Here is a 23,937-nt window from a genome sequence, read left to right as displayed (position 1 = left end):
ACTCTGTAGGGGGTAAATTGTTGATTTCCCCTCCATCAGCCTTTTTTATTTTTTGTCCTGAAAAATGACCTGATACTCGTTAGCATCGCCTCTAACCAAGCTCCTCTCCCCTCACGGCAGATATGTCCGCCGTGAGAAAGAAGGGGTAAAAAAAAAAGAAAAGCCAGCCAGGGATTATGTGTCAGTTCCGAGGGAGCTGTTTGAACAGTGGGACGGAGAGGGAGCTAGAGACTCTTCTCCTGCTCCAGCTGCCATCCTACTCCTGCTCCTCCCCCTCCTCCTCCTCCTCCTCTCCACCAGAACCACTTCTCTTTCTCATCACATCCAGAGGTAAATAAGCTAGGTTCAACTGTTACAGCCTCTTTTCGGGCAGATTGTTTACCTCCCTGCGCGTTTTCCGCCGTCAGACAGCCACCGGGAGCCGTTACAGAAATCAGCCGAGGGGGTAATTCTGATTTGTGATGGGGGGTCTGTGCTTTGTACCCCTGCCTCCTTGGCGTCGGGTCGGGGTTACGCTTCCTTAGGCAAGTCCGAGGTCCACTTTCATAGCTGGAGATGCGACGATGAAGGCCACAGCAAGTGCGAAGTGCTAATCTAAAGCGATACGCGACCCGTGCGGTAAAAAGAGCGATATCGAATAAGCAGCACACGGCTAACCGGGTTTGATGCACTCCCGGTGATGCTAGCTAATGCAAGTTACAGATAAGGCTACACCTAGCCAGTTAGCATACATTAGCTACATCTTCAGTTGTTGCTAGCCGGCTAACCGCGAGTTCATTTTTGTCACTTTCACAGACGTCGTCGCTCCGCTCTTCCTCATAGCAAGGGTATGAAACAACAAAAATAATAACAACAGAGTATTAATGTAGTTATAAGTGTTGTCAAGACGAGCTAATGTCTCTGTTTTGTTTCCGGGCAGTCCCGGGAATCTTAACTGGCTCTGAAACAAAAGAAGAATTTTGAGACATAATTAGCTAACAGTGGCTTTTTCTTTTTAAATCGCCTTTGGATTTTGTTTTGTATGTTCCGTCGGCGAAACTGAAAGTATAAACACGGACAAGCAAGCTCAAGATGCCAGAGACACAAAAACAACACACAGAAACACAATCGGTGTCACTTTATTGTGTTTTTTTTAAATGAGTGATTAAATGAGAGCTGTCACCACTCGAGTCTACTTGCCAGTGCACGACGTGCGTTTGAGATCTAATGTAGTTGATTGCCGGTGTGTTTCCGCTCTCACTGTATTTTCGATTTAGAGCAGGTTGAAATTTCGCAACTGGATTGCATATCCTCAAGTTGTGTATATATATAAGGGGAAATTGTACCGGGGAGCAAGGTAGCATTTCCAACAGAGCCTTAAATCAATAACTGATAAAGCCATGCCCAGGCTTGTTGTGGGGCCTGTGTGACTCGTGTACCTCAGAGATTCAGTTATGCTGGCACTGTAATAATGCCCACTCGTGAACTCATACCATTTCTAATCCCCATCCCAGAGCAAGTACACTATAGCTGTCTGTAAAAATAATGGGCCATTTCTTAATTCAGTCTTGTTGCCACTTTTTTTTCTGTCTTTTGCAGCACTTTGGCGATGTGACATATAGGACGATTGGTGATATTGACCAACCTGTGCATTGACACGACCTCTTGACCTCATCTTCAGCATGAATGGTGACATGCCTCATGTTCCCATCACTACTCTTGCTGGAATTGCTAGCCTAACAGACTGTAAGTGCAACATCATCACAGCTTAAACACTAGAATTCAGACTAAAATGAGGCAAGACTAGTGATTACTTGAATGCCAAGCAGGCCGAAATTAACTGGGCATGTAGTTATAAGAACGCCTGAATACTAGTTATTGTCAATTCAGAGGTTATAGATTTATGTGCCCTATATCAGTTTCAGAAATGAAAAAAAGAAACATATGTAAAATATATTGTGTGCATCATTGCATTTAATACACATTCTGAAACCTTTGGATTGTTTATCCAGATTAGAATGTTGCTGCAAATTTAAATAGTGCATTGCCAAACAAAGTGTTACTTTTACATTACTTCTACATAGTGCATGTAAGTTGGGCATCCTTACAGGCGTTTCCCTGTACAGTTTTATGCCATGATTTTCTTTTAACTGTCCTTTCAGTGTTGAACCAGCTTCCTTTGCCTTCTCCCCTACCTGCCACCACTGCTAAGAGCCTCCTCTACAATGGAAGGATCTCAGAAGAGGTCAGCAGCCTGCTGGTGTGTCGAGACGAGAGTCTAGTGACTCAGCTGGCGCATAGCCTTAACCAGGTTTCCACCGAACACATGTAAGTTTCACTCGCTGATCTTTCATACCTCGCTGCAGTACTGTTTTGTTTTTTTGTTTTTTTAACTCTTAAATTATTTTTGAATTGCACATAAACTATTGCCCTGACAGTGTGTTATTTCAGAGTAATGACTGTTTAGCTCAGTACTATAGTCGGGTATTGCCAATTTAATGCCAGTGAGCACATTACAGTAGCTGGCTTTTGGGAATAGGTGGCTCTTACCTGTAACATAGATTGTTCTTATGTTTATTTTCCAGAGAGTTGAAGGACAACTTGGGCAACGATGAACCCGAGGGCGACATGCCAATGCTCCTACAAACTTTGCTGTCCAGGAATCCCAAAATCTTCAGGGACAAAAGTATGCAAACCCAGCACAAGGTTCTGGGTGGTAAGGAGGAGACACTGAGACATTGCTGTTGACTCTGCAGTTGATCTTGCTGCATGCTTTCTCTCTGCGGGTACCTTAGTTTAGCTTAATTATTCACCTGAGCATATCTTTTGCTGGATGTGCTACTTAGGCCTTGTTTCATCCTGTGTGATTCCCACACTGCAGTCATTGTCACCACAGGAGGAAACTCTGGAATCATCACACCACACAGAATAAGCATTTTAGCCTGTTACAGGAAAGTGCAACTATTCACACTGTTACTGCTGGATTGCATCGCGCTGATTACAAGAACTGAGCTGTCATTGATGTTTTTTGTTTTGTTTTTTCCCCCCTTGTAAGACATACTAGGGAGTGGCAAGACAAATATGGAAACCACTGGCAAGTGTGTTGCCGAGTTTTTGTATAAATGCAGGTTTAGTTTTAATGGGTGAGCATTGGCGGTTACATTGTTTCAGCACAAAAGGTGAGGACAAATGCTAATGTTAACTACAGATACTTGTGTATTTGCCCTTTGCACCGATAGATCAGCCTGTAGAAAGTGAAAAACAGCCCCTGTATGGAATTTGAAGAAGTTATCTTAATCACTTGATCAACAACAGTAATGGTCCAGTAAGTTTTGTGTTTGTCGTGGGTTGGCCAGGTTTGCGCTGTCTCGTAACTAACAACAAAAACAGGGCTATTCTTTGTTTTGGTGACCAGCTTTCTAGTCAATTGCCTACAGCGTGCATAAAATAATTGTCTTAAATCAGTTTCGGCAGTCACAAGGCATCTTCACCTAGTTGTTTGGACAGATCCTGGCTCTTTTATCTCCTAGTCTTTAAAGTCTTTAGTCTTTAAAGTCCTAGTCTTTAAATGAAGCTATGTTCCCTTATTTGCAAGGGCTCACCACAGTGGGTAGCTCCGGATGTTTAATTTGGCAGAATTTTTTGATTGTTTTTATTTGCCAGATGCAAACCTCAAAGGGTTTTGTGTCTCCTTCTGGGGTCAAACCAGGAATCTTTAGCTTGTCAAGTGAAACTACATTAAAGGTCTAAGCTATAGGACCAAAGAAATATCTTTTATACAATTTTATTGTTTAGCACATCCTTTAATTAGTTTTTTTTTTTTACAGAGACTGTTTCTTCTATCCAGGTCTGTTGATTATTTAAAGTAGGGAATTTTTATCTTTTCATTTGTTTCTAGTGGATTGCAGTAGCTGTATAAATCTGGTAGACAAATGTCTCAAAATCTGGCTTCCCATTAGAGGTTAAGCTCTTCGTTGGGACTTGTGTGAAAAAGCCCTTTAAATCTATCTTCATATTGGTTATAAACTCAGATAATTAAAAAAACAAACAAAAACAGAACACTATTTTTTGATGTCTTCATTAGGTTAAAAAATACCTGTTGATGTTTATTCACCCTAATATAATTCGGGTCTCTGGAATTAATAATAAATAGGATCTGTCAAAAAAATTTACAGCCAGAGAGAGAAACAGCCTAGCTCTGTTTGTTTTGTTGTCATCGGCTAGATTGCTCATTGCCATAGACATTTTCATATTTGGCTTTGGCTTTAGCTTGGGAAAGTTTTATTATTATAGGAACAGCCGCAATATCTCACAGTCACAGGTGGTAATTGTAGCAATTATTAATAATATTATAATAATATTAAAGCAAACATTTAGGCATCATTATTGAGGACAGTGGCAAATGCAAAATGAAAACAAGAAAAAGTAAACAAGTGTTTGTGGTAATGACCACACTCACAGCCCGTAAAAATGTGGAGTCAAGCATCATTTAATGCTAATGGATGATAATGTACATAGCCTCCCGCTTTGGTTTATTCTCGCCATACTAACCTCTTTCTTCGTCACTCTGAAATTCACTTTGTCAGATTTGATTTTCATTACTTGAAAATATAATGCTGCTCCTGCAGTTTAGTACCAAACGCTCTGACATTGCAAACAAACTTGCATTATGAGACGATCACCCCACTGTTAGGACTGTGAAACCATGTTTTGTGTAATGCAACCACCATCACTAAACATGCCCTCAAAATGATCGCAGACTGGAATGGACACCTTTCCTGCATGGTTAATGGAAAAGGATGGGCAAGATTGTAGCAGACCTGTTGTATTAAGTGTTCACTTTATTTTGCATCTGAAATGTTGTCTTTAACACAGTTTTTCATCCTGCATATTTAATGTTGCAACTTTCTTCCTCGTGCCTCAGTGGTAGAGAAAATATATATTATTATGTTTAAACAGGATCAGGATAATTTATAAAATACTTATTTGCTAAGACTTATTATAGACTTAATATCCTGGAATGAGAAAAATAACCTGCTTTATATTATAATATAGTGAACCCAGTATTCCTACTCAGTAGGCAGGCTTGGTTTAGCTGGAGAAATGCACATGCTGAGCTTCTTGTTTGATATGTGTCTAATTTTTGTTGTTGTCTTTATCTCATAGGTGTAATGCTGCAGCCAATAGTGCAGCAGTATAAGATTACTCAGAATCAGGTCCATGGGAGTCCAGCCTCAAACTATCAGCAAACCACTGTCCCTCAGAGCCCCTCTGGGTAAAGCAGTGCCACCGTATTGTCTGATGATGAAAATCAGAGGCATGTATTCCTCAGCTAAGGCTTCTTTTCCTTTGCTTTCCTCATCTGCAGATGCTTTACATCACCGCAGTCTGGTTCAGGGCCACGCTTTGTACCCCAGCAGAACAGCCCTATACCTAGTCCCTACACACCCCAGAGTCCCGCGGACTACATGCAGTACAATCCACCCAGTTATTCCCAACACCAACACGCTCAGCAAGGTGAGTGTAATGTTTGGTCAAGAGAAAAGTATCACATAAGCTGCATGTCGAATTGCTTTTAGTAACGACAGAAAATAGCAAACTGAAGTTTTATGTGCATTTGTGTACTTCAGCAACCAGTAACAGTGCACATGGTGACTTGGATAGACCTAGCTGGTTGTATGCAAATTACTTAACTGATCCCTAATAACATTATTAACTTATATACACCGTTAAGTGGTGAGAAAATGAGCAAATATCTAACTAGAATTTTAATTTCATTTTCGTTTCAGTTACGAGTGGCTTGAGAAATATCCATGACAGCAAAGTCTCTGGACATCTATCAACTGATTTATCGAATCACAATGCAAGACTGGGCTCAGATGAAGACTACATGAACGTGGCTCACAGACTGGGAAATGAGGTAATGTGGAAATTCAAGATATCATGAACTGGACCTCAGCTCAAACTAGGCGTGGGTGAAAAAATATATAGAGCACAGTGTTGGGATATTTTACATGGCATTATTGCATCAATACAGGGAGACCAAATATTGATATTTGACTTAATAAATTAAAATACTCTGGAAATACTATAAACAAAATGGTTCGTCTCATGCAGATGAGATGATGCTAGCTGAGCAAACTTCGATTCAATCAGCTCAACCAAAAAACTACCCAGCACTAGACACATTTAGCTTGACAACGCTACCGACTAATTCAGAGCAAGCTAATGGGTCAACTAATGAGTAAAAACAGGACAGTTAACTTGATCCCATTCAGTCACAGACTGAAAGCAGACTGAGCCCATCTTATGGCAACATTTATGGCAGTGTGTGCTTAACAATCTAATTTTGTCACAACTAAAGTAAGGTAAATTATTGGATAAAGCAGATATTGACAAAGGTTAACTTTGAGGATGTAATTTGCAGTTGAAAAAGGTGATAAATCACAATATGTGTTATTGCAATACTCGGGATATCCCAAAATATAAAAAATCAGAAAAATATTGTATCGTGTCTGGTGACTCTTACATCTAGCTGACTGTTAAAATAATAAGAAATGTCTTGTGTTTCAATAGGAGCATGATTCTCCAATGAAGGCTGCTGCATTTTCAGTGAGATCCCCACAGTCGGCATGTTCTCCAGCTGGGAGTGAAGAGACTGTACAAAGTATGCTGCCTTAGCAACAAGTTAATTCTTCATTTTTGTGTCTTCGCAAAAAAACCTAATACACTGCTACAGAAATCACGTTTGGCTTAAATCTGTGGTCTTCACAATTCCATCAAATACTTTGTGTTTCTGCAGGGTCTAGGCCTTCCCTCATAATGCAGTCGCCTCCAGCTGATGTGCCACAAGGTGCACCGCCTGACCAAATCCTCACCTCGTCTGATCGCAAGAAGAAACATAAGGAGAGGAGTAAAGAAGAAAGTGATCCGATGGAAAAAAATGCCTTGTACGATATAGTTAGTTCACCAAAAGACTCGACCAAGCTGACCTTAAAACTGTCCAGAGTAAAGGTTCAAGACGTGGATCAATCTGAGGAGCTTCCCCCTGAGGCACATATGGAATTGGACCATGAAACAGTTATGATCAATAATAATAATAATAACCAGTTATCAAAACCTGCCCAGGAAGTTCCAAACAAGTTAGGAGCTGACGATCAAGCAAACTGTCAACAGGCTGCTGTGCGGTCAAATACCATTGAAACTGGTGTCACTGGCAGAGTTTCCTTTGATGATACAGAGATAGACACACTTGCAGAGATTGAGAGGATAGAACGCGAGTCAGCCAGTGACCGAGAACGATGGTCTAAAGAAGTTCAGGACAAAGGTGAAAATCTGTGTTTGTTTTTCCCCTGTGCTTCATAGCATGTTTTTCTCATCTGTTAGGTTGTTTGTGTAGAGGTGCTAAGTTGTAGTGTTCTTTCTTTCAGACAAGCCGCTGAAGAAACGGAAACAAGACTCCTATCCCCAGGAACCCGGGACAGAGTCAAATGATGGGGCTGCCATTCATGGGGGCAACAGTGTCAGCAAGATGACACCCAAGAAGACGAATGCTGCAAGTAATGGTGCCAGTCGGCCTGCTTTGATGGTCAGTATCGATCTACAGCAAGCTGGCAGAGTAATAGGACAGCCTGTAGTGGTCTTGGAATCACAGCCGCTGTGTGAGGATCACCTACGTCGTCTGAAGTCAAACCCCGATGGAAAGGTCAAAAGGGTTGGTGATGACAGACCTGGGATCATCAAGCAGCATGCTGACACTCTCCAGAAGTCTGGCTCAGATGGACAACCGGAAATGTATAAACAGAAGCAGGAAAGCCAGCGTGAATCAAAACACAGACATGACGACAAAAGTGACAGCAGCAAGGGACCGTCAGATGACAGAAGGCCAGACCCCTCACGGCAGAAACTTGACAAGCATTCAAAGTCACGTCACAAAGAGGAAAAGAATCACAACAGCCACCGAATGCTTGAAAACCGACCCGACACCCCAAAAAACACGAGCAAGACAGAGCGCTCGAGACATGGAGAAGACAAAGGCAGGGATAGAGACAGGGATAAGGACAGAGAAAGACACAAGGATAGAGATAGAGCAAGAGACAGGGACAAAGAGAGAAACATAGAAAAAGAGAAGGAGAGAGACAGGGACAAAGACAGACACAAAGAGAAAGAGAGAGACAGGGACAAAGAAAAAAACATAGAAAAAGAGAGAGACAGGGACAAAGAAAAAAACATAGAAAAAGAGAGAGACAGGGACAAAGACAGACACATAGAAAAAGAGAAAGAGAGAGACAAAGCCAAGGACAGGGACAGGAAACAGAAGATGTTAAGAGAAAACTGCAGTCGAAACTTAGCTGACCCGCATACTAAACCTGACAGCACCAGACTAAAGCACGATGGAAGCAAAAAATCAGCTGACCCCAATAGTCGACAGAGGACAGGCAATTCCAGCCTTAAAAATCCCCAAAATAAGGACCAAAAGACAAGCGAGGACGGCAACATTAAGTGCCAAGCTGGAGACAAACGTCAGTCCTTTGAGGCCAAACCGAGCGAATTCCCCTCGTACCTGCTGGGTGGCAAGTCAGGGACCCTGAAGAACTTTGTGATTCCTAAATTGAAACGAGATGGAAAAGATAAAGATCCCCCAAATAAACTAGTAGAAGGCTGGAGCGAACCGCGAGTAAGGCTGGAGAGAGTCTCATTGGTAGATAACTTAAACAAAGGAGCTAAACCCGTTGTCGTGGTTAAAAAACTCAGCGTTGATGAGGTGAAAAAGATCATTAAGGAAAGCAGGAACGCGCACGGCTCCAGATCCAGGAACTGGTCATTTTGTGAGAGGACAAACAAGCGAAGCCACAGTATGATTAGCAAGAGATCCAAATATGCTGAGTTGGCCTCGGATGATGACCAAGACAAGGATGACGATGAAGACTCTGACAATGAGCGTGAGTATCGCTGCCTTTTATAATCTCATGTTCTCAGTCGTGTAAAAACTGAAATCATGTATCGCCTCTGCTCCCACAGTAGCTTCTAAAAATGCTGCTCATTTTTTCCACGATCTGCATAAGGACCTGAAATAGTCAGTACCTGTTGCTATGGTTCAGTTCAAGAGAAAATATTACTCCTGGTGGATGTGCTTCCTCTTAAAGTTGCACAGAAATTTAATTGAAATTGTTCCTGTTTTGACCTTGAGCATTGCATGTGTTCTGGCAATTGTGTTCATCCTTTTGTAGTGTGTTACACTTGCTTTTCTATCTGTTTTTGTTTAATATTGTTAAAGTGTCTGCTGCCCACTTGTCCAGGCCACTATTGAAGCATGTTTAATCTCAATTACAGTTAAATTAGTGATAATGTTAGGCCTTAAAAATTGCAAGTTTTTAGAAGAGCACATGGGAATTCTGTAAAATCTACCAAAGTGCTTTACTGTCTCTACTTCTGATGGAATTTCCTTTTATTTATTTACAGTATTTTGACAGTGATGCATTTTTTTTGTTTTCTTTGTGCACCACTATTGTGCATTTTAAGTCAAACCAGTATTTAACAAAAGTATTACATGAATTTTTTAGGAATTATGGCCATTTTTATACATAGTCCTCTATTTTCAGAGGCTCAAAAGCAAGTGGACAGTTGAAATAAAAGCAGGTTCGTGGCCAGAAGAAGCCAGTTCCCTTGTTATTTAATGACAGATGAATCAGATAAAATGTCTAACTCCCAAGTACTTAACTTGAATTTGGTAGCTTTTAATTGGAACTTAGCATGAGGTCCAAAGAGTAATGAGAGAAAGACGCCATCATTAGGCGGGAAAAACAAAACAAAACCTGTCAGAATGACAATAAAACCTTTAGACTGCAGAGTCTTTTCAAGTATTAAAAACAATCCTTATTTTTACATTTGTAGTAGTTTGTCCAATAACTTTTGACCCTCTAACAATGGAGTTAATGCAGTACTTTTACAAAACCTCTTGGATTACAGCTCAAAGTGTGCACTTCAGTCACACCTTGACTGTTTGAGTTAAAGTCACCAGTGTTGGTGTGCAAAAGCAAAATTACAAAAATGTAACTTTTTCCTAAAAATTAGACCTAATTATAAATTATAGCCCTAATTGCATGTAAAGCAGTAACTTTACAATGCAGATGCTGTCTCAACGTGTACTCTTCTCTGTTGTTGTTTTTTTAGATGCAAGGAAAAAGAAAAAGAAAGACCACGATAAGACGTGGAAGCATGAAGAGAGAAGAGGTTCTGGAGAACACCGTCGAAGTGGAGGTTTTCATAACGCTCGCCGAGGGTCTGGTAGCCGTCAGCGCGACTGGAGAGATGAAGATTCAGATGAAGGCTCTCTCCCACCGAGCCTGAGTGATGGTCAGATTTTTATTTTTATTTTTTTTGCATACGCTTACCAGTGGATAAGTGGATAATCAAATAATGTGGTGGCCAGTGAAGCCCGTGCTTTCACTTTTTGATTAGATTACAGCTGTCCTGTCATTCAGATTATCGTTATTTAAAATAATTGGTCATTCCAGTTCCTGGGGTGTGTAGAATACAACATCAATTTGTTTCTCTGTTGATGGCTTGAGGGTTGGTTGTTGCTGCTGCTGATTTGGGTACTATTGTGTGTGTGTGTGTTTAGTTGCCAGAAAGCAGAAGAAAAAGGATAAACTGAAAAACAGGAAGATTTATGATTCCAAGTTGACACCAGAGGGTATTGACCTGGCACTTTGAATTCTTTTGTAATTAATTCATAATTAATTTTATTAAAACATAATGTATTTGTATTAATCAGTTCTCAATGACGTTAATCTAACAGAGATGATGGACTCCTCCACATTTAAGAGATTTGCATCGAATATTGACAGCGTTCTTGAGAATCTCGAAGACGTGGACCTCACTGCCGCAGGTAGTTATGATTTACTCTGCTGTTTTCAGACTCTTTGACATTTATCGAGTGTCACATTAAAAAATAGTGACATTGTAACTCTGTGCCAGATGATGATGAAATACCTCAAGAGCTCTTACTTGGAAAGCAGCAGCTGAGTGAGCTGGGCAGCGATTCTGCTAAGATTAAAGCTATGGGCATCTCTAACAAGGTGAGAAGGACATGTTCTTGCAGTGTTAAATTGTTACACTCATGGTGACAGCATTTTGTCATTGTAAACAACCTTAAATGACACCTACTGTACGGTTAAAGTAACCAATTATTTTTTTCTGCAGTTTTCTTCTAGTAAACTGGTGAAGTTTTTGAATATTTTGGAGAGGAACATTCAGGACAGCGTCAAACTTTCTACACTAATGAACCATGTAAGTTCTCAGCCTGATCTTAGTTATGCTGTTCAGGCACAAAATGTGAAATTTATTTCCTTTTTTAAAAAACTGAATCATAGGGTAATGACTCCATGGATGAGGAGCGGTTGTGGCGCAACCTCATCATGGAGCGAGTGACCAAGTCGGCCGATGCTTGTTTGACTGCACTCAACATAATGACGTCTCCGCACATGCCAAAGGCTGTTTATATAGAAGATGTGATTGAGAGGGTGCTGCAGTACACCAAGTTCCATCTGCAAAACTCTTTGTACCCTCAGTATGACCCAGTCTACAGAGTGGATCCCCACGGAGGTCAGCCACAGTTTTATTCCGTTCTTTTTAGCTGTTTTAACACGTACAGCAATAATCATGATTTCCAAGAGATTAAAAAAATGTGTGTATTTTAGCATTTAGGAGTTTTTAAAACTTTACTTACTTGAATTTCTTATGGTATTTTGGTAGTGCTTGATAATAAAGCCAGTGACTTTTGGTGTGACTAATAGAAGTTTTTTTATACATTTCAAATTCTCTTGTCCTCCTTTTGGCCACAAATCATTTTAAATCTAAAACTAATGCATTTACCTTTACCAAAGTTCCTCCCATGTAACATACGGTACATTGTGGGCTGTAACATCAAGTATTTCTTATCAGCTGATGTTAAGACCCTGGATTTGAATCTAAAGATTGTGTCAGAATATCTGAGAAATTCTAACATATTACTTCTGGGGTTTTTTGTTTAAATAATTTATTCTTGTTTATTTATCGGATCTTCCTCACCCAGGTGGCATGCATACTTCAAAGTCCAAGAGAGCCAAATGTTCTACCCACAAACAGAAGGTGGTAGTCCTGCTCTACAACAAAGTGTGCGATATCATCAGCAGCATCTCTGAGCTCCTTGAAATCCAGCTGCTTACTGACACCACAATTCTGCAGGTGCAGTTTTGAATCTGCCTTCACATCACTCAGATTTGTGTCCTCATGTCACCTTGGCTGTTGAGTTAACTCATATCTCACTGCTTTTGTGCCCATCTTTTAGGTGTCCACCCTTGGCATTACACCATTTTTTGTGGAGAATGTTAGTGAACTGCAGTTATGTGCCATCACACTAGTGACTGCGGTGAGTATTACTATAGGTGCTTCTGAAATTGATTTGGATTAAGTTTTTGATGGGATGCTTCAGTGTGACGTCTGGACTGGTGTATTTTGATGCGGTTGTTTCTTGTTTGACTCTCGTGTAGGTGTTTTCTCATTACAAGAAGCACAGGCAGCTCATTCTTGAAGAGATTTTCACCTCCCTGGCCAGACTGCCGACTAGTAAACGCAGCCTGAGGAATTTCAGGTAACTACAACCAGAGTAAATATTTGCTCAATATCAGATGTTTATTGAGGCCCCCAGTGTAACATAAGGACACTGATGTCTCATACTCCCCAGGCTGAACAGCAGTGACTCAGATGGAGAACCTTTGTATATCCAGATGGTCACAGCCCTTGTTCTTCAGCTCATCCAGTGTGTGGTCCACCTTCCCTCTGAGAAAGAGACAGAGGATGAGCACAATAAGAAGGTGACATTAAGGTTTTAATAGATTTTTTAAAACCATATTTGCCTTCAATAAATACCCAAAACATGTATTTTAAGAAATGCTAAAACTGTTTTTTATTGGGTATTTATTGTCTAGGTGGATAAAGATGTTCTTATTACAAACTCTTATGAAACTGCCATGAGGACAGCTCAGAACTTCTTATCTGTGTTCCTCAAGAAGTAAGTCATTGTTCCTACTCTTGCTATAACCTGTCATGTCTGTGTGACTGTGACTCCTTATATGTTGTATCTTTTTCTGTGGAATAAGCTGCACTGCATGTGTTGCTATTCTGTAAGTACTCTGCATGTTTCAGGTGTGGCAGTAAACAGGGAGAGGAGGATTACAGGCCGCTGTTTGAGAACTTTGTTCATGACCTGCTGTCTACAGTTAACAAGCCTGAGTGGCCTGCTGCTGAGCTGCTCCTGAGTTTACTGGGCCGGTTGCTGGTGAGTGTCACCACTCGTCATCTGCCCACTAGGAAAAAGTTGCAGATGTTTGGTTTTCTTATGACATTTCTCCTCCTTGTCTTGTGTTCCAGGTGCACCAGTTCAGTAACAAGCAGACAGAAATGGCACTTAGGGTGGCATCGCTGGACTACCTTGGCACTGTCGCTTCCCGTCTGCGTAAAGATGCTGTCACTAGCAAGATGGACCAAAAGGCTATTGACCGCATCCTCAGAGAGGTAGACTAACAGAATTTGTTTAACAGATAAAAAACCAACCAAGATGTCGATCTGCTTTTAAAATGCTTTTGGCATTTTTTCACAGACTGAAGGCAGCAACGAGATACCAAAACTACAGAAGGCTTTGCTCGGCTACCTAGATGAGAACATTGAGACGGATCCATCATTGGTGGTGTGTTTTTAACTTGATTTTTCATGAACTAAAATCTACGGAACTGCTTTCGTGTTTTAAAAAGATGTATTATACTCTGCCCTTATATATTTATGTGTTTGTTTCATCCAGTTTGCTAGGAAGTTTTATATTGCCCAGTGGTTCAGGGACATTACAAGTGAGGCAGAAAAGGCAATGAAGTCTCAAAGTGAGGACGACGAGGACTTGAAAGGTCACCATCATTCCAGGGATGTTGACTCGACCGCCGAGATCATGCAGAAGGCGGAGGCAAGGAAGAAATTCCTCCGCAAGGCCGTCAAGACGTCAACATCGCATTTCAGTTCCCTGAGGTAAATAGTGCTTCACTCACGACACTACTTCGCCACATTGCTCGTTTGTCCTCTCATCCTTATAGTAAACGATCCTCTCGACTTTTCTTTCAGGATGAACTCTGACACAATAAACTACAACGACTCCTGTCTGATTGTTAGATATCTGGCCTCCATGAGGCCGTTTGCACAAAGCTTTGATATTTATTTATCACAGGTAAGATGATCATTAGCTTGAATTAGCTTAAACACCAGTGACTGTTTATATTGTGTCAGCTGTCATTAATTTTTTTCTCTCTATGGCTTCAAACTAGATCCTGAGAGTGCTGGGAGAGAGTGCTATTGCAGTCAGAACTAAAGCTATGAAGTGTCTCTCTGAAGTAGTGGCTGTAGATCCAAGTATCCTGGCACGGGTAGGTCATTCAGTATCGACTGCTACTTGGCTCTTGCAGCTTGTCTGACACAGAACGTGTTTCAGCTGTTGTGACTGTGCAGATTTGTCCGCAACTGAGCACCAGAGCTGTAAATGCTGCCTTGCTAACGTGCTGCTCATGGCTCGATGCCACAGAGATTGATAGCTATAGTTCTGTCCTGTCACTGTCCTAAACTAATTTTCCTTCTTTATTTTTTTAAGCTGGACATGCAACGTGGGGTTCATTGTCGCCTCATGGACAACTCCACCAGTGTGCGAGAGGCTGCTGTGGAGCTCCTCGGCCGTTTTGTGCTAAGTCGACCTGAGCTCATTGAGCAGTACTATGACATGCTCATTGAAAGGATACTGGTAACTTCTTCTTCTTTCCTCCAGTCCTTTAACTACATGAGTGTTAACCTATTGATGTGCTAAAGTCTAGATTTACTTTAATCACAACATGTGTTCTTTTATGGGTTTGTAAAGAGAAATTTGTCCTGGAAAGTTTAATTCAAAATACAAAAGTTCATAAGAGTTTAAAACATTTTTTTCCTACAGTGCCACCTAAAGATCAAGTGAAGAACTGCAGGAATATATTTATATATATATACATATATATATATATATATATATATATATATATATATATATATATATATATATATATATATATATATATATATATATATATATATATATATATATATATATATATATATATATATATATATATATGTATATATATATGTATGTATATATATATATATATATACATACATACACACACACACACACACACACACACACACACACACACACACACACACACACACACACACACACACTGGATAAGTAATACTTTTGGATTTACTCCATAAGTCACAACAAAAGGAAACTAATGTTCAGTTGTTCCTTCGTCTTTGTCAGGACACAGGCATCAGTGTGAGAAAAAGAGTCATTAAGATCATGAGGGATATTTGTCTAGAGCAGCCAGACTTCCACAAGATCACCGAGATGTGCGTGAAGATGATCCGGAGGGTCAACGATGAGGAAGGGATCAAGGCTGGTGTTTTTGTTGTTGTTTTTGTTTAATGTACATTTTTACAGTCGACTGTTGGAAGTAGCGTTCATATACAGTGTGTCTAACTAAACATCTTTTCCTCTGCAGAAACTGGTGAATGAGACATTCCAGAAACTCTGGTTCTCCCCGACGCCGAGCCACGACAAAGAAGCCATGACCAGAAAGATCCTGAACATCACAGACGTGGTGTGTATTATCAGGACAAAAGGGAGAAACAAAAAAACAAAAAGTGATCTTATTTAAATAAGTAAAATGAACTAACTTGTGTGTTTGTTTTTTTTTGTTTTGTTTTTTTTATTCCAGGTGTTGGCATGTAAAGACTCAGGCTACGACTGGTTTGAGCAGCTTCTCCAAAATGTTAGTTGACTTTGTTGCTGTCTCAGAAGCTGCTTGTCTGCATTTTTTCATTTGGCACTCTTTTTAATTACTGTGTTGGGTCATTTTTCTTTTTTTTTTTTCTTTTTAGCTGCTGAAATCAGAGGAGGATGCTTCGTACAAACCTGCAGGGAAGGCTTGTGTTCAGCTAGTGGACAATCTAGTGGAACATATACTAAAATATGAGGAGTCTCTTGCGGGTAAATGTATTTTTCTAAAAAAAGAACAAACATAGGTGTGTATTTGCTTCTAAAAGTCTTATTACAGATAATAACCCTGTTGTGTTTGTGTCTCAGATTGTGAGGACAAAGGGGTCAGCTCAGGTCGTCTGGTAGCGTGCATCACCACTCTCTACCTGTTTAGTAAAATCAGGGCAGAGTTAATGGTTAAGCATGCCATGACTATGCAGCCCTACCTGACCACCAAGTGCAATGTAAGTACTGTGATAGTTTTTTTTTATTTTTCGAATGTTTGAGATACTCACAGGCAAGCTAAACATGGACCTGGACAGTGAAGCTGCCATGTGTTTTTGTGCTGTCATCTGTCAGAGTCAGAACGACTTCATGGTGATATGCAACGTGGCTAAGATCCTGGAGCTGGTCGTGCCTCTGATGGAACACCCGAGTGCGACTTTCCTCACTACCATCGAAGAAGACCTAATGAAGCTTATCATCAAATACGGCATGACGGTAGGTCTCGTTTGCAGCTCGCTGCTTTCAGAGGTAGCTTTAAAAACCACAAACAGCGTGTGAGACAGTTGTTCTGATACATCCTTTTGTGCTCCCCAGGTTGTGCAACACTGTGTGAGCTGTCTTGGTGCTATCGTGAACAAGGTCACACACAACTACAAGTTTGTTTGGGCTTGTTTTAATCGGTACTATGGTAAGGATTTTTTCTTTTTTTAAGACAAAACACAACCACATTTCCCAAACATTTGTTGTGTTTAGTTATTTAAGAGTCCTTACTAATCTAATATGACAGTGGAGTTTAAAAACAAACACACACTCTCAGACGAGCTGGTTGTTTTCTTTGTGACTCAGAAAACCTTTGCCAATAGGGAAGTTGCAGAGTGCCCTCTGGTGGGCAAACTATCCAACATCAACATGGTTAAAATGTGTTTGTTCTCTCTCCTGCTTGCTTTTAAATTGTCAGTCATCGGCTGTTATAAATGTTAGTAACAAAATATCGACAAATTATCAATATCAGGTATTAATAGAGCCAGTACTTTAAGCCAGTTATGAGTTTGTGCCAAGCTGATGCACAAAACACAATGTTATGATTTCAGTCAGTAGATCACAGCCTTTCCTCTGTCGCTGTGGATCCATAAGCAGCCAGAAAGAAAAAGGATGATGGCTGATATTATGATTTTTTTTCTCCTCTCAAAAGCTAGTTAGTTGTGAGCTCCTTTTTACAGGTTTAAAAGGGTTGTTGCTAGTCTGTGAACTGTTACTAAGGAATCGTTGCCTACTTGTTTCATGTCTTTGTTTTTGTCTCTGAGAACCTCACCGTGATGTGTTCCACTTTATGCTGAACTGTCACTTAATGCTTGAGTTTTTTGTTTCAAAGGCATTTCTACTGTGAAATAAAGCAGAAAAGGTACAAATTGGTGGATAATAAAAATTCTCCTGAAATGAAAAGCTCTGTGAAAACCTAAACTATATAAGGAAATGCAGTCGTTCGACTTATTACTTCACATTAAAGCTCACTTGACTGTTTGTGTTATCTTATAGGAGCGTTAGCAAAACTCAAGACACAGCACCAAGAGGATCCCACCAGCTCCACCCTGGCTGCTAACAAACCCACTCTTCTGCGCTCGCTCTTCACTGTGGGGGCTCTGTGTCGACACTTTGATTTCGATCAAGAAGAGTTCAAAGGTGCTAACAAGGTAAACCCTGGCCCTTCGCTTGAATGTTGTAGTGGCTCCATGGAGTTGTTGTTAAGAAATTCTCTTAACTCATGAAAGATCGACCTGTTTTGAGACTGGGAGGCAGAGTTTCAGCATGAAGGGTACCCAGCATGAATGAATGTGAATGAAGACTGCAAGAGCTATTTTGATTGCTGGGTCTCTTTGTTTCTTAGATTGTCATCAAGGACAAAGTGTTGGAGCTTCTGCTGTATTTCACTACTCACGAAGAGGAGGAGGTCCAGATCAAGGCAATCATAGGTTTAGGTATATATCCTACACCTCAGAAAAGGCTCGTATAGATGTGTTTATAGTGTCACTTAATGTTTACAGCTTTCTTTTAACTTTGACTTTTGTTTTCTTTGTAAATCTGTATTTTAAATCAATTCCTCTCTTCCAAGGGTTTCAGTTCATCATGCACCCAGAGCTCATGTTTGTGCAGGAGTTGAAGGTTCTTTATAACAGCATCCTGTCGGACGAGAACAGTTCAGTCAATTTGAAGATCCAGGTCCTCAAAAACCTGCAGACATACCTGCAGGAGGAGGACTCTCGAATGCAGGAGGCTGACCGTGAATGTGAGTTTAACAGTTCCAGCTCACGTCCATTGTTATCCATGCACATGCAGTGAAACATGGCAGCCACTTAACGTGACACCTGCGCACTCACCAGGCTGATGTTTTTGCTTCTTCAGGGAAGAATAAAGCCAAGCAAGAGGATCTCAAGGAAATGGGGGACATCTCATCGGGCATGAGCAGCTCCATAATGCAGATTTATTTAAAGCAGGTTCTGGAGTCCTTCTTCCACTCGCAGTCCACAGTTCGGCACTTTGCCTTGAGTGTCATCACCCTGACTCTTAGTCAGGGCCTCATTCACCCTGTACAGGTGTGTTCACAGTCTTACATCAGTATAGCCTGATAAGGTTTATTTACATTTTCTGAATATTTTTTTAGGTGGGTTTTTGAAATTTATTTTTTATGTTTTGCAGTTTGCATACTCGTAAATTGTAAATTGTTGTTTCAGTGTGTGCCCTACTTGATCGCTATGGGAACAGACCCGGAGCCAACAATGAAGAACAAGGCCGATCAGCAGCTGGTGGAGATCGACAAAAAATACTCAGGCTTTATTCATGTGAGTTGGCTTGTGGTTTTTGACAACTGGAAAAATGTGAAAGTGTAAAAAAAGGTGGGAAAATAGAACTTTCTGTGTAATAAATGTATTTACATCTAATACTTTTATATTATTATTACATTCTGCAATTTGTTTTTGTTTTTTTAACTCACACCTTACTTAAAAAACTCAGGCTTTAAAAATAAATTGTATTTCAAATGTCATCATTTAACGTGCCCACCTAATGAGTTATCTCACTGTTTTTTGGGGGGGGGGTTTGCAGATGAAGGCTGTCGCAGGGCTGAAGATGTCTTATCAGGTGCAGCAGGCCATAAATGGATCCAAACACGCTGTCATTCGTGGTTTCCGTCACGACGACTCCGACTCGGCTCTCTGCTCTCATCTCTACACCATGGTCCGTGGGAACCGCCAACATAGACGGGCTTTTCTAATTTCCCTGCTCAACCTGTTTGACGACAGCTCTGTAAGTTCATCTCTTTACTTTGGCACGATTGGCCTTTGTCAGGAGATATTTAGGTTGCTGTATTTGCCCTCAGAAGAGCAATTACACCTGTTTGTTATTTAAAAATGTGCGTTTTTGACTTTGTCTCCTGCAGAAAACAGAGGTGAACATGCTGCTGTTCATAGCAGATAACTTGGCCTGCTTCCCTTATCAGACCCAGGAGGAACCTCTTTTCATCATGCATCATATAGACATTACCCTGTCTGTCTCTGGTAGCAACTTGCTCCAGTCATTTAAAGAGGTGCAAAGCTTTGTCTAGTTTTGTTTATCAGTTGTTATACTTGGTCGCTGTGCTCAAGAGAAGATGCATATCTGACCTTTCTTTTGTCATTTGTGCAGTGTTTACAGAAAGAGCCTATAAGGCATGAAAAGAAGATGAAGATGAATAAGAAAAAGAAAAAGAAGAAGCATTCTCGCAGGAAGAGCTACAGCTCTGATGACGACGACGATGATGAAAAGGATGATGAAAGCAGCAGCACATCCAGCAGCAGTGACGAGGAGGAAGATGTAGTGCAGAGGAAAAAGGGTTCCGATTCCGACTCTGACCTGGACGATGAGGACGCAGTGATGAACCGTCTGCCTGAAAACACCAAACCTCTGCTGGAGTTTGCTAGTGCGTCACAGGGCATTTTGCTGGTGCTGGTGCTCAAACAGCATTTGAAGAATCTGTACGGCTTCTCGGACAGGTGGGCCTCGGAGAAAATGTTAATCTTTTATTATCTCTTTGTGAGCAATGCAAATCACTTTACTGAGCAATTTTGTTTGTGTTACAGCAAAATCCAGAAGTATTCACCGACAGAGTCTGCCAAAGTATATGACAAGACAGTGAACAGGAAATCTAAGGTGCACTTCAACCCTAGTCAGACACTGGATTACCTAAGGAGTGATCTGGCCAACACAGATCTCAGCTACGAGGCCAAGAAGAACATTGCAAAACAGTATTTGGATGTAAGCTTTCAATATACTCGTGTCTCCGTTTGGAAACATAAGCAGTAGCTGTGTCCGTTAGTCTGCATGTAATAATGACGGGAAGTCTTATTGGTTTTCTGTCCGAGAAACTGTTTGTCCTTGTTTGTAAAACACGTGCAGGGTAGAAATGATCATTATTACATTTTTTCTGCCTTCAATTTCTTAGTTCAAGGTTCTAATGGATCATTTGGATCGGGATGAAGAGGACGAGGACGGTGAAGCAAATGCCAATGCCAGAAACAAAGCCATTACTTCACTGCTGAGGGGTCCAAAACCCCGAAACCACAACCACAGTAATCATGCAGCTCCAGTGGAGACAGATGATGAGGAGAGCGAGGATGAAGATCCCCCTGCTGTAAGAACTTTATTTGTTTTCCTCATGGTATCTGCTACAATGCTGGAAATATGTGGTGGTGTTTGTTATGCTGGGTTAAAAGTGCCAGAAAATGACAGATTGAAGCAAACTGACTTTTATTGCATGCATACACATAAAGACGCCCACACCATTGAACATTTATTGGATTTTCCTCTGTAGAGAGGGGCTTATGGTAATGTTAGTATGTACAGTGTTATGATTTGAGCACTTCTACAGAGGTCAGACAAATATTATAGATATAAAAATCATGTGTAAAAGAGGGCTTTCAGCAGACTGGAGTCCTGTGAAAAACACCCCATGATTCAACACCTTGTAGAACCACCTTTAGCAGCAATAACTTAGCAATAACACAGCAATAACTCTGTGTGATTTTATCAGCCTCTTACATTTTTATGGAAGCGTTTTGGCCCAAACATTACTTCAGTTCATTGAGGTTTGCAGGCATTCATTTAGACGCAGCTCTTTTAAGGTCCCGGCACAGCATTTCAGTCAGGCTGAGGTCTGCAATTTGACTGGACCGTTACAGCACCGCGATTCTTTTCTTTTTCATTCTTTTTCTACTAACGTGCTCAGGATCATCGCCCTGTTGTATGGCCCAGTTTGAGCCAAGCTGCTGTCAGCTGCCAGACAGACAACCTCACATTTGACTCTAGAATACTTTGTTATAAAGAAGAGTTCATTGTCGACGGCAAGGTGTCCAGATCCTGTAGCTGCAAAACCTAAATCCTCACTTAGTTTTCATCAAACATGGTGCTGTGCATTATGAACAAATATCTCCACTTTGGCATCATCTGTCCAAAGGACATTGTTCCAGGAGTCTTGTGGTTTGTTCAGATGCAGTTTTGCAAATCTAAGCCCTGCGGCCGTGTTCTTTTTAGAGAGATGAGGCTTTCTTCTGGGAACCCTTCTAAACAAGCAGTACTTGTTTAGTCTTTTGGCTAATGAACTTTAACATTTAACTTTCTACTGGCCTGTAGAGTCTGAGATGTAGCTTTTGGATTTTTTTGCAGTTTCTCTTAAGGATTGCACAATCTGACCTTGGGGTGATTTTGCTGGAATGTCCATGGCACTATGTGACGCTATGTTAACACACATCTGAATGCTCTAGAGCAGAAAACAGCTAAAACCTCTGCTTTTACAAAGGTGCTCAAATTTGCTGACGATCAGCTTTAAAGTGCATTCGATTAGCAGCATACTTATACAGCAGGAACTTAGCCACAGGGCAGATCACTGTACTTAAACCCTGCAAAGCATAACCAAATAAATTACAGTAGATTACTTCAACACCGCCAATATTACAAAGTTGTACTGTACATTTATATTAATGTTTACAAACAACAGACGTGAAGAATGATTTTCAGTGTTTAACAGTGCATTGTATCTACAGCATATCCATTAACGTATTATCCCCACATAAATAAGAGTTTCTGACACTGCCTGTCATTCACAGCGAAAGCCAAGGAAAGGGGGAGACTGTGCAGAGGATTCAGGTAACATGAACGAGACAGTAGAGGTAATGGACATCGTAGCCATCTACTGTCGCAAATACAAAGACAGACCGCAGATTGCCAGGGTCGTCCAGAAGACCAGAAATGGCTACAGTATACACTGGATGACTGGATCTTACTCTGGATCCTGGGCTGTCGCAAAGAAACGGGACGGCCGCAAAAAGGTGCCTTGGGTTGACAATATCAAGGAGTCGGACATTATTTGCAAGAAAATCTCTTTGACAAGCGGACAGAAGCTCACGAACAAAGTGGCACAGACGTTACGGGCGCTGTATGCTGCCAAGGAGGGGACTAAGAGTTAATCAAAGAGATTAGTGAAACATCTTGCACAGCTCAACACTATGGATCCAATATGTTACATACACAGAAGTTAGATTAACGTCCTGGTGGTGGAAGAGTGTTGTAAACACGTCTGTCTAAATACACACGTGTTCAAAGGCAAGAAAAAGACAAGAAGGAAATGTTTAGGAAAACATTGTGTGGGAGTTCCTTCGCTGTTGTGCAGCAACTTGGTTGTTTGATTTTTACTCCCACTGTATTATAGATGAACTAAAAAAACGTGTTTATATCTGAACATAATTCTGTAAAAAAAAAAAACAAAGTGAATGTTGGAAATTAGTGTATTGATGATGTTCTTAATAAAGTGGTTTTTGAATTTAAACTAGCACCAGATGGATTTATTCACTTGACCTGAACTTCCACAACTTCTAACTTTCGTTTTTCTCCTGTTTAGACATTTTTGTTTATTACCTTCATTCTATAATGGACTATCTTTGATATAATTTATTTATGTTCAGACAAGTGCAGTATCTGTGCCATTATTGTTTTTAATATAGATTTTTGATGTTATAGAGCACAGAGGAACAAAAAAGAGTGAGCGCCTGCTCTTCTGATGGAATAAATACTGCAATAAATTTTTCTTACATCTTTGTTCCTTGTTTGCGTTTTTTTCTCCTGCAGGCATCAGACCGTGTAATGTGCTTGGTTTTTATTTTCCCACCGTGTGTTTGACACAGATAAATAGAAGTGATTCTATGAAGTTAATTTCAAAAAGGCACATAAGCCCATGTGACAGAAAGATTAAACTCATCTGTCAATGATTCATAATATGTTACCACGTTCAATTTATTGAGCAAAATTTGTCATAAAAGGTACGAATTTTTAATCTGCTGTGGGCACTTTGTTCCTGTCTAACGAGCTTGTGTGTTTTATAAGTATTAGTGTAAATATAATCATACTAATAGGTATATGCAGTTTTTTTTACGTACACCTTTCTACCACTGAGTTTACCCCCTTTTTGCCTTCAGAAGTGCTTTAATTTGGGGGGGGGGGCAAAGATTCAACAAGGAGCTGGAAACATTCCTCAGATATTTTGATCCGTATTGACAGTGTCACACAGTTGCTGAAGATTTCTTGGCACTGCATCCCAAAGGTGCCCTATTGGATTGAGATCTGGTGACTGTGAAGGCCGTTTTAGTACAGTAAACTCACTGTCATGTTCAAGAAACCAGTTTGAGATTATTTGAGCTTTGTGGCCTGTTGTGTTATTCTGGCGAAAGCAGCCATCAAAAGATGGGTACACTGTGATAATAAAGAGATAGATGGTCAGCAACAATAATCAGGTAGGCTGTGGTGCTTAAATTATGCTCAGTTGATACTAAGGGACCTAA

The 23,937-nt window shown here is 40.6% G+C and overlaps 1 protein-coding gene across 4 annotated transcripts; it reads left to right on the top strand.

Annotated features, from left to right (window-relative positions):
- Positions 1-192: 192 nt before the first annotated feature.
- On the top strand, positions 193-23,197 carry LOC146705878 (nipped-B-like protein B). 4 transcript variants are annotated; one of them, XM_085463745.1, is made up of 46 exons: positions 193-330; positions 1,579-1,725; positions 2,142-2,307; positions 2,565-2,665; positions 5,146-5,254; positions 5,348-5,496; positions 5,769-5,899; positions 6,556-6,646; positions 6,782-7,306; positions 7,410-8,921; positions 10,153-10,335; positions 10,604-10,675; positions 10,781-10,870; positions 10,960-11,060; positions 11,185-11,271; positions 11,355-11,586; positions 12,056-12,207; positions 12,311-12,391; positions 12,513-12,613; positions 12,707-12,836; positions 12,951-13,033; positions 13,168-13,300; positions 13,393-13,536; positions 13,622-13,708; positions 13,820-14,037; positions 14,131-14,233; positions 14,331-14,429; positions 14,651-14,797; positions 15,353-15,487; positions 15,594-15,692; positions 15,810-15,863; positions 15,973-16,081; positions 16,178-16,314; positions 16,430-16,570; positions 16,670-16,763; positions 17,612-17,766; positions 17,961-18,051; positions 18,186-18,359; positions 18,476-18,666; positions 18,805-18,912; positions 19,175-19,375; positions 19,509-19,655; positions 19,754-20,100; positions 20,188-20,362; positions 20,550-20,738; positions 22,210-23,197. In XM_085463745.1, the coding sequence occupies exons 2-46, from the start codon at positions 1,662-1,664 to the stop codon at positions 22,567-22,569; spliced, it is 7,998 nt and encodes a 2,665-aa protein (XP_085319871.1). In that variant the 5' UTR covers positions 193-330; positions 1,579-1,661; the 3' UTR covers positions 22,570-23,197. The 4 variants fall into 4 exon arrangements, with proteins under 4 accessions (XP_085319871.1, XP_085319868.1, XP_085319869.1 ...); XM_085463742.1 differs by having other exon boundaries at positions 2,565-2,695; XM_085463743.1 differs by lacking the exon at positions 193-330 and adding an exon at positions 349-445 and having other exon boundaries at positions 2,565-2,695.
- The last annotated feature ends 740 nt before the right edge of the window (positions 23,198-23,937 follow it).

The sequence above is a fragment of the Copadichromis virginalis genome, linkage group LG7 (assembly GCF_057382275.1).
Source record: "Copadichromis virginalis isolate Kocher_CV1m ecotype Utaka linkage group LG7, C_Virginalis_male_GT1.1, whole genome shotgun sequence".
In the NCBI taxonomy this organism is placed as follows: domain Eukaryota; kingdom Metazoa; phylum Chordata; class Actinopteri; order Cichliformes; family Cichlidae; genus Copadichromis; species Copadichromis virginalis.
This window is presented reverse-complemented; position numbering and strand designations above follow the sequence as displayed.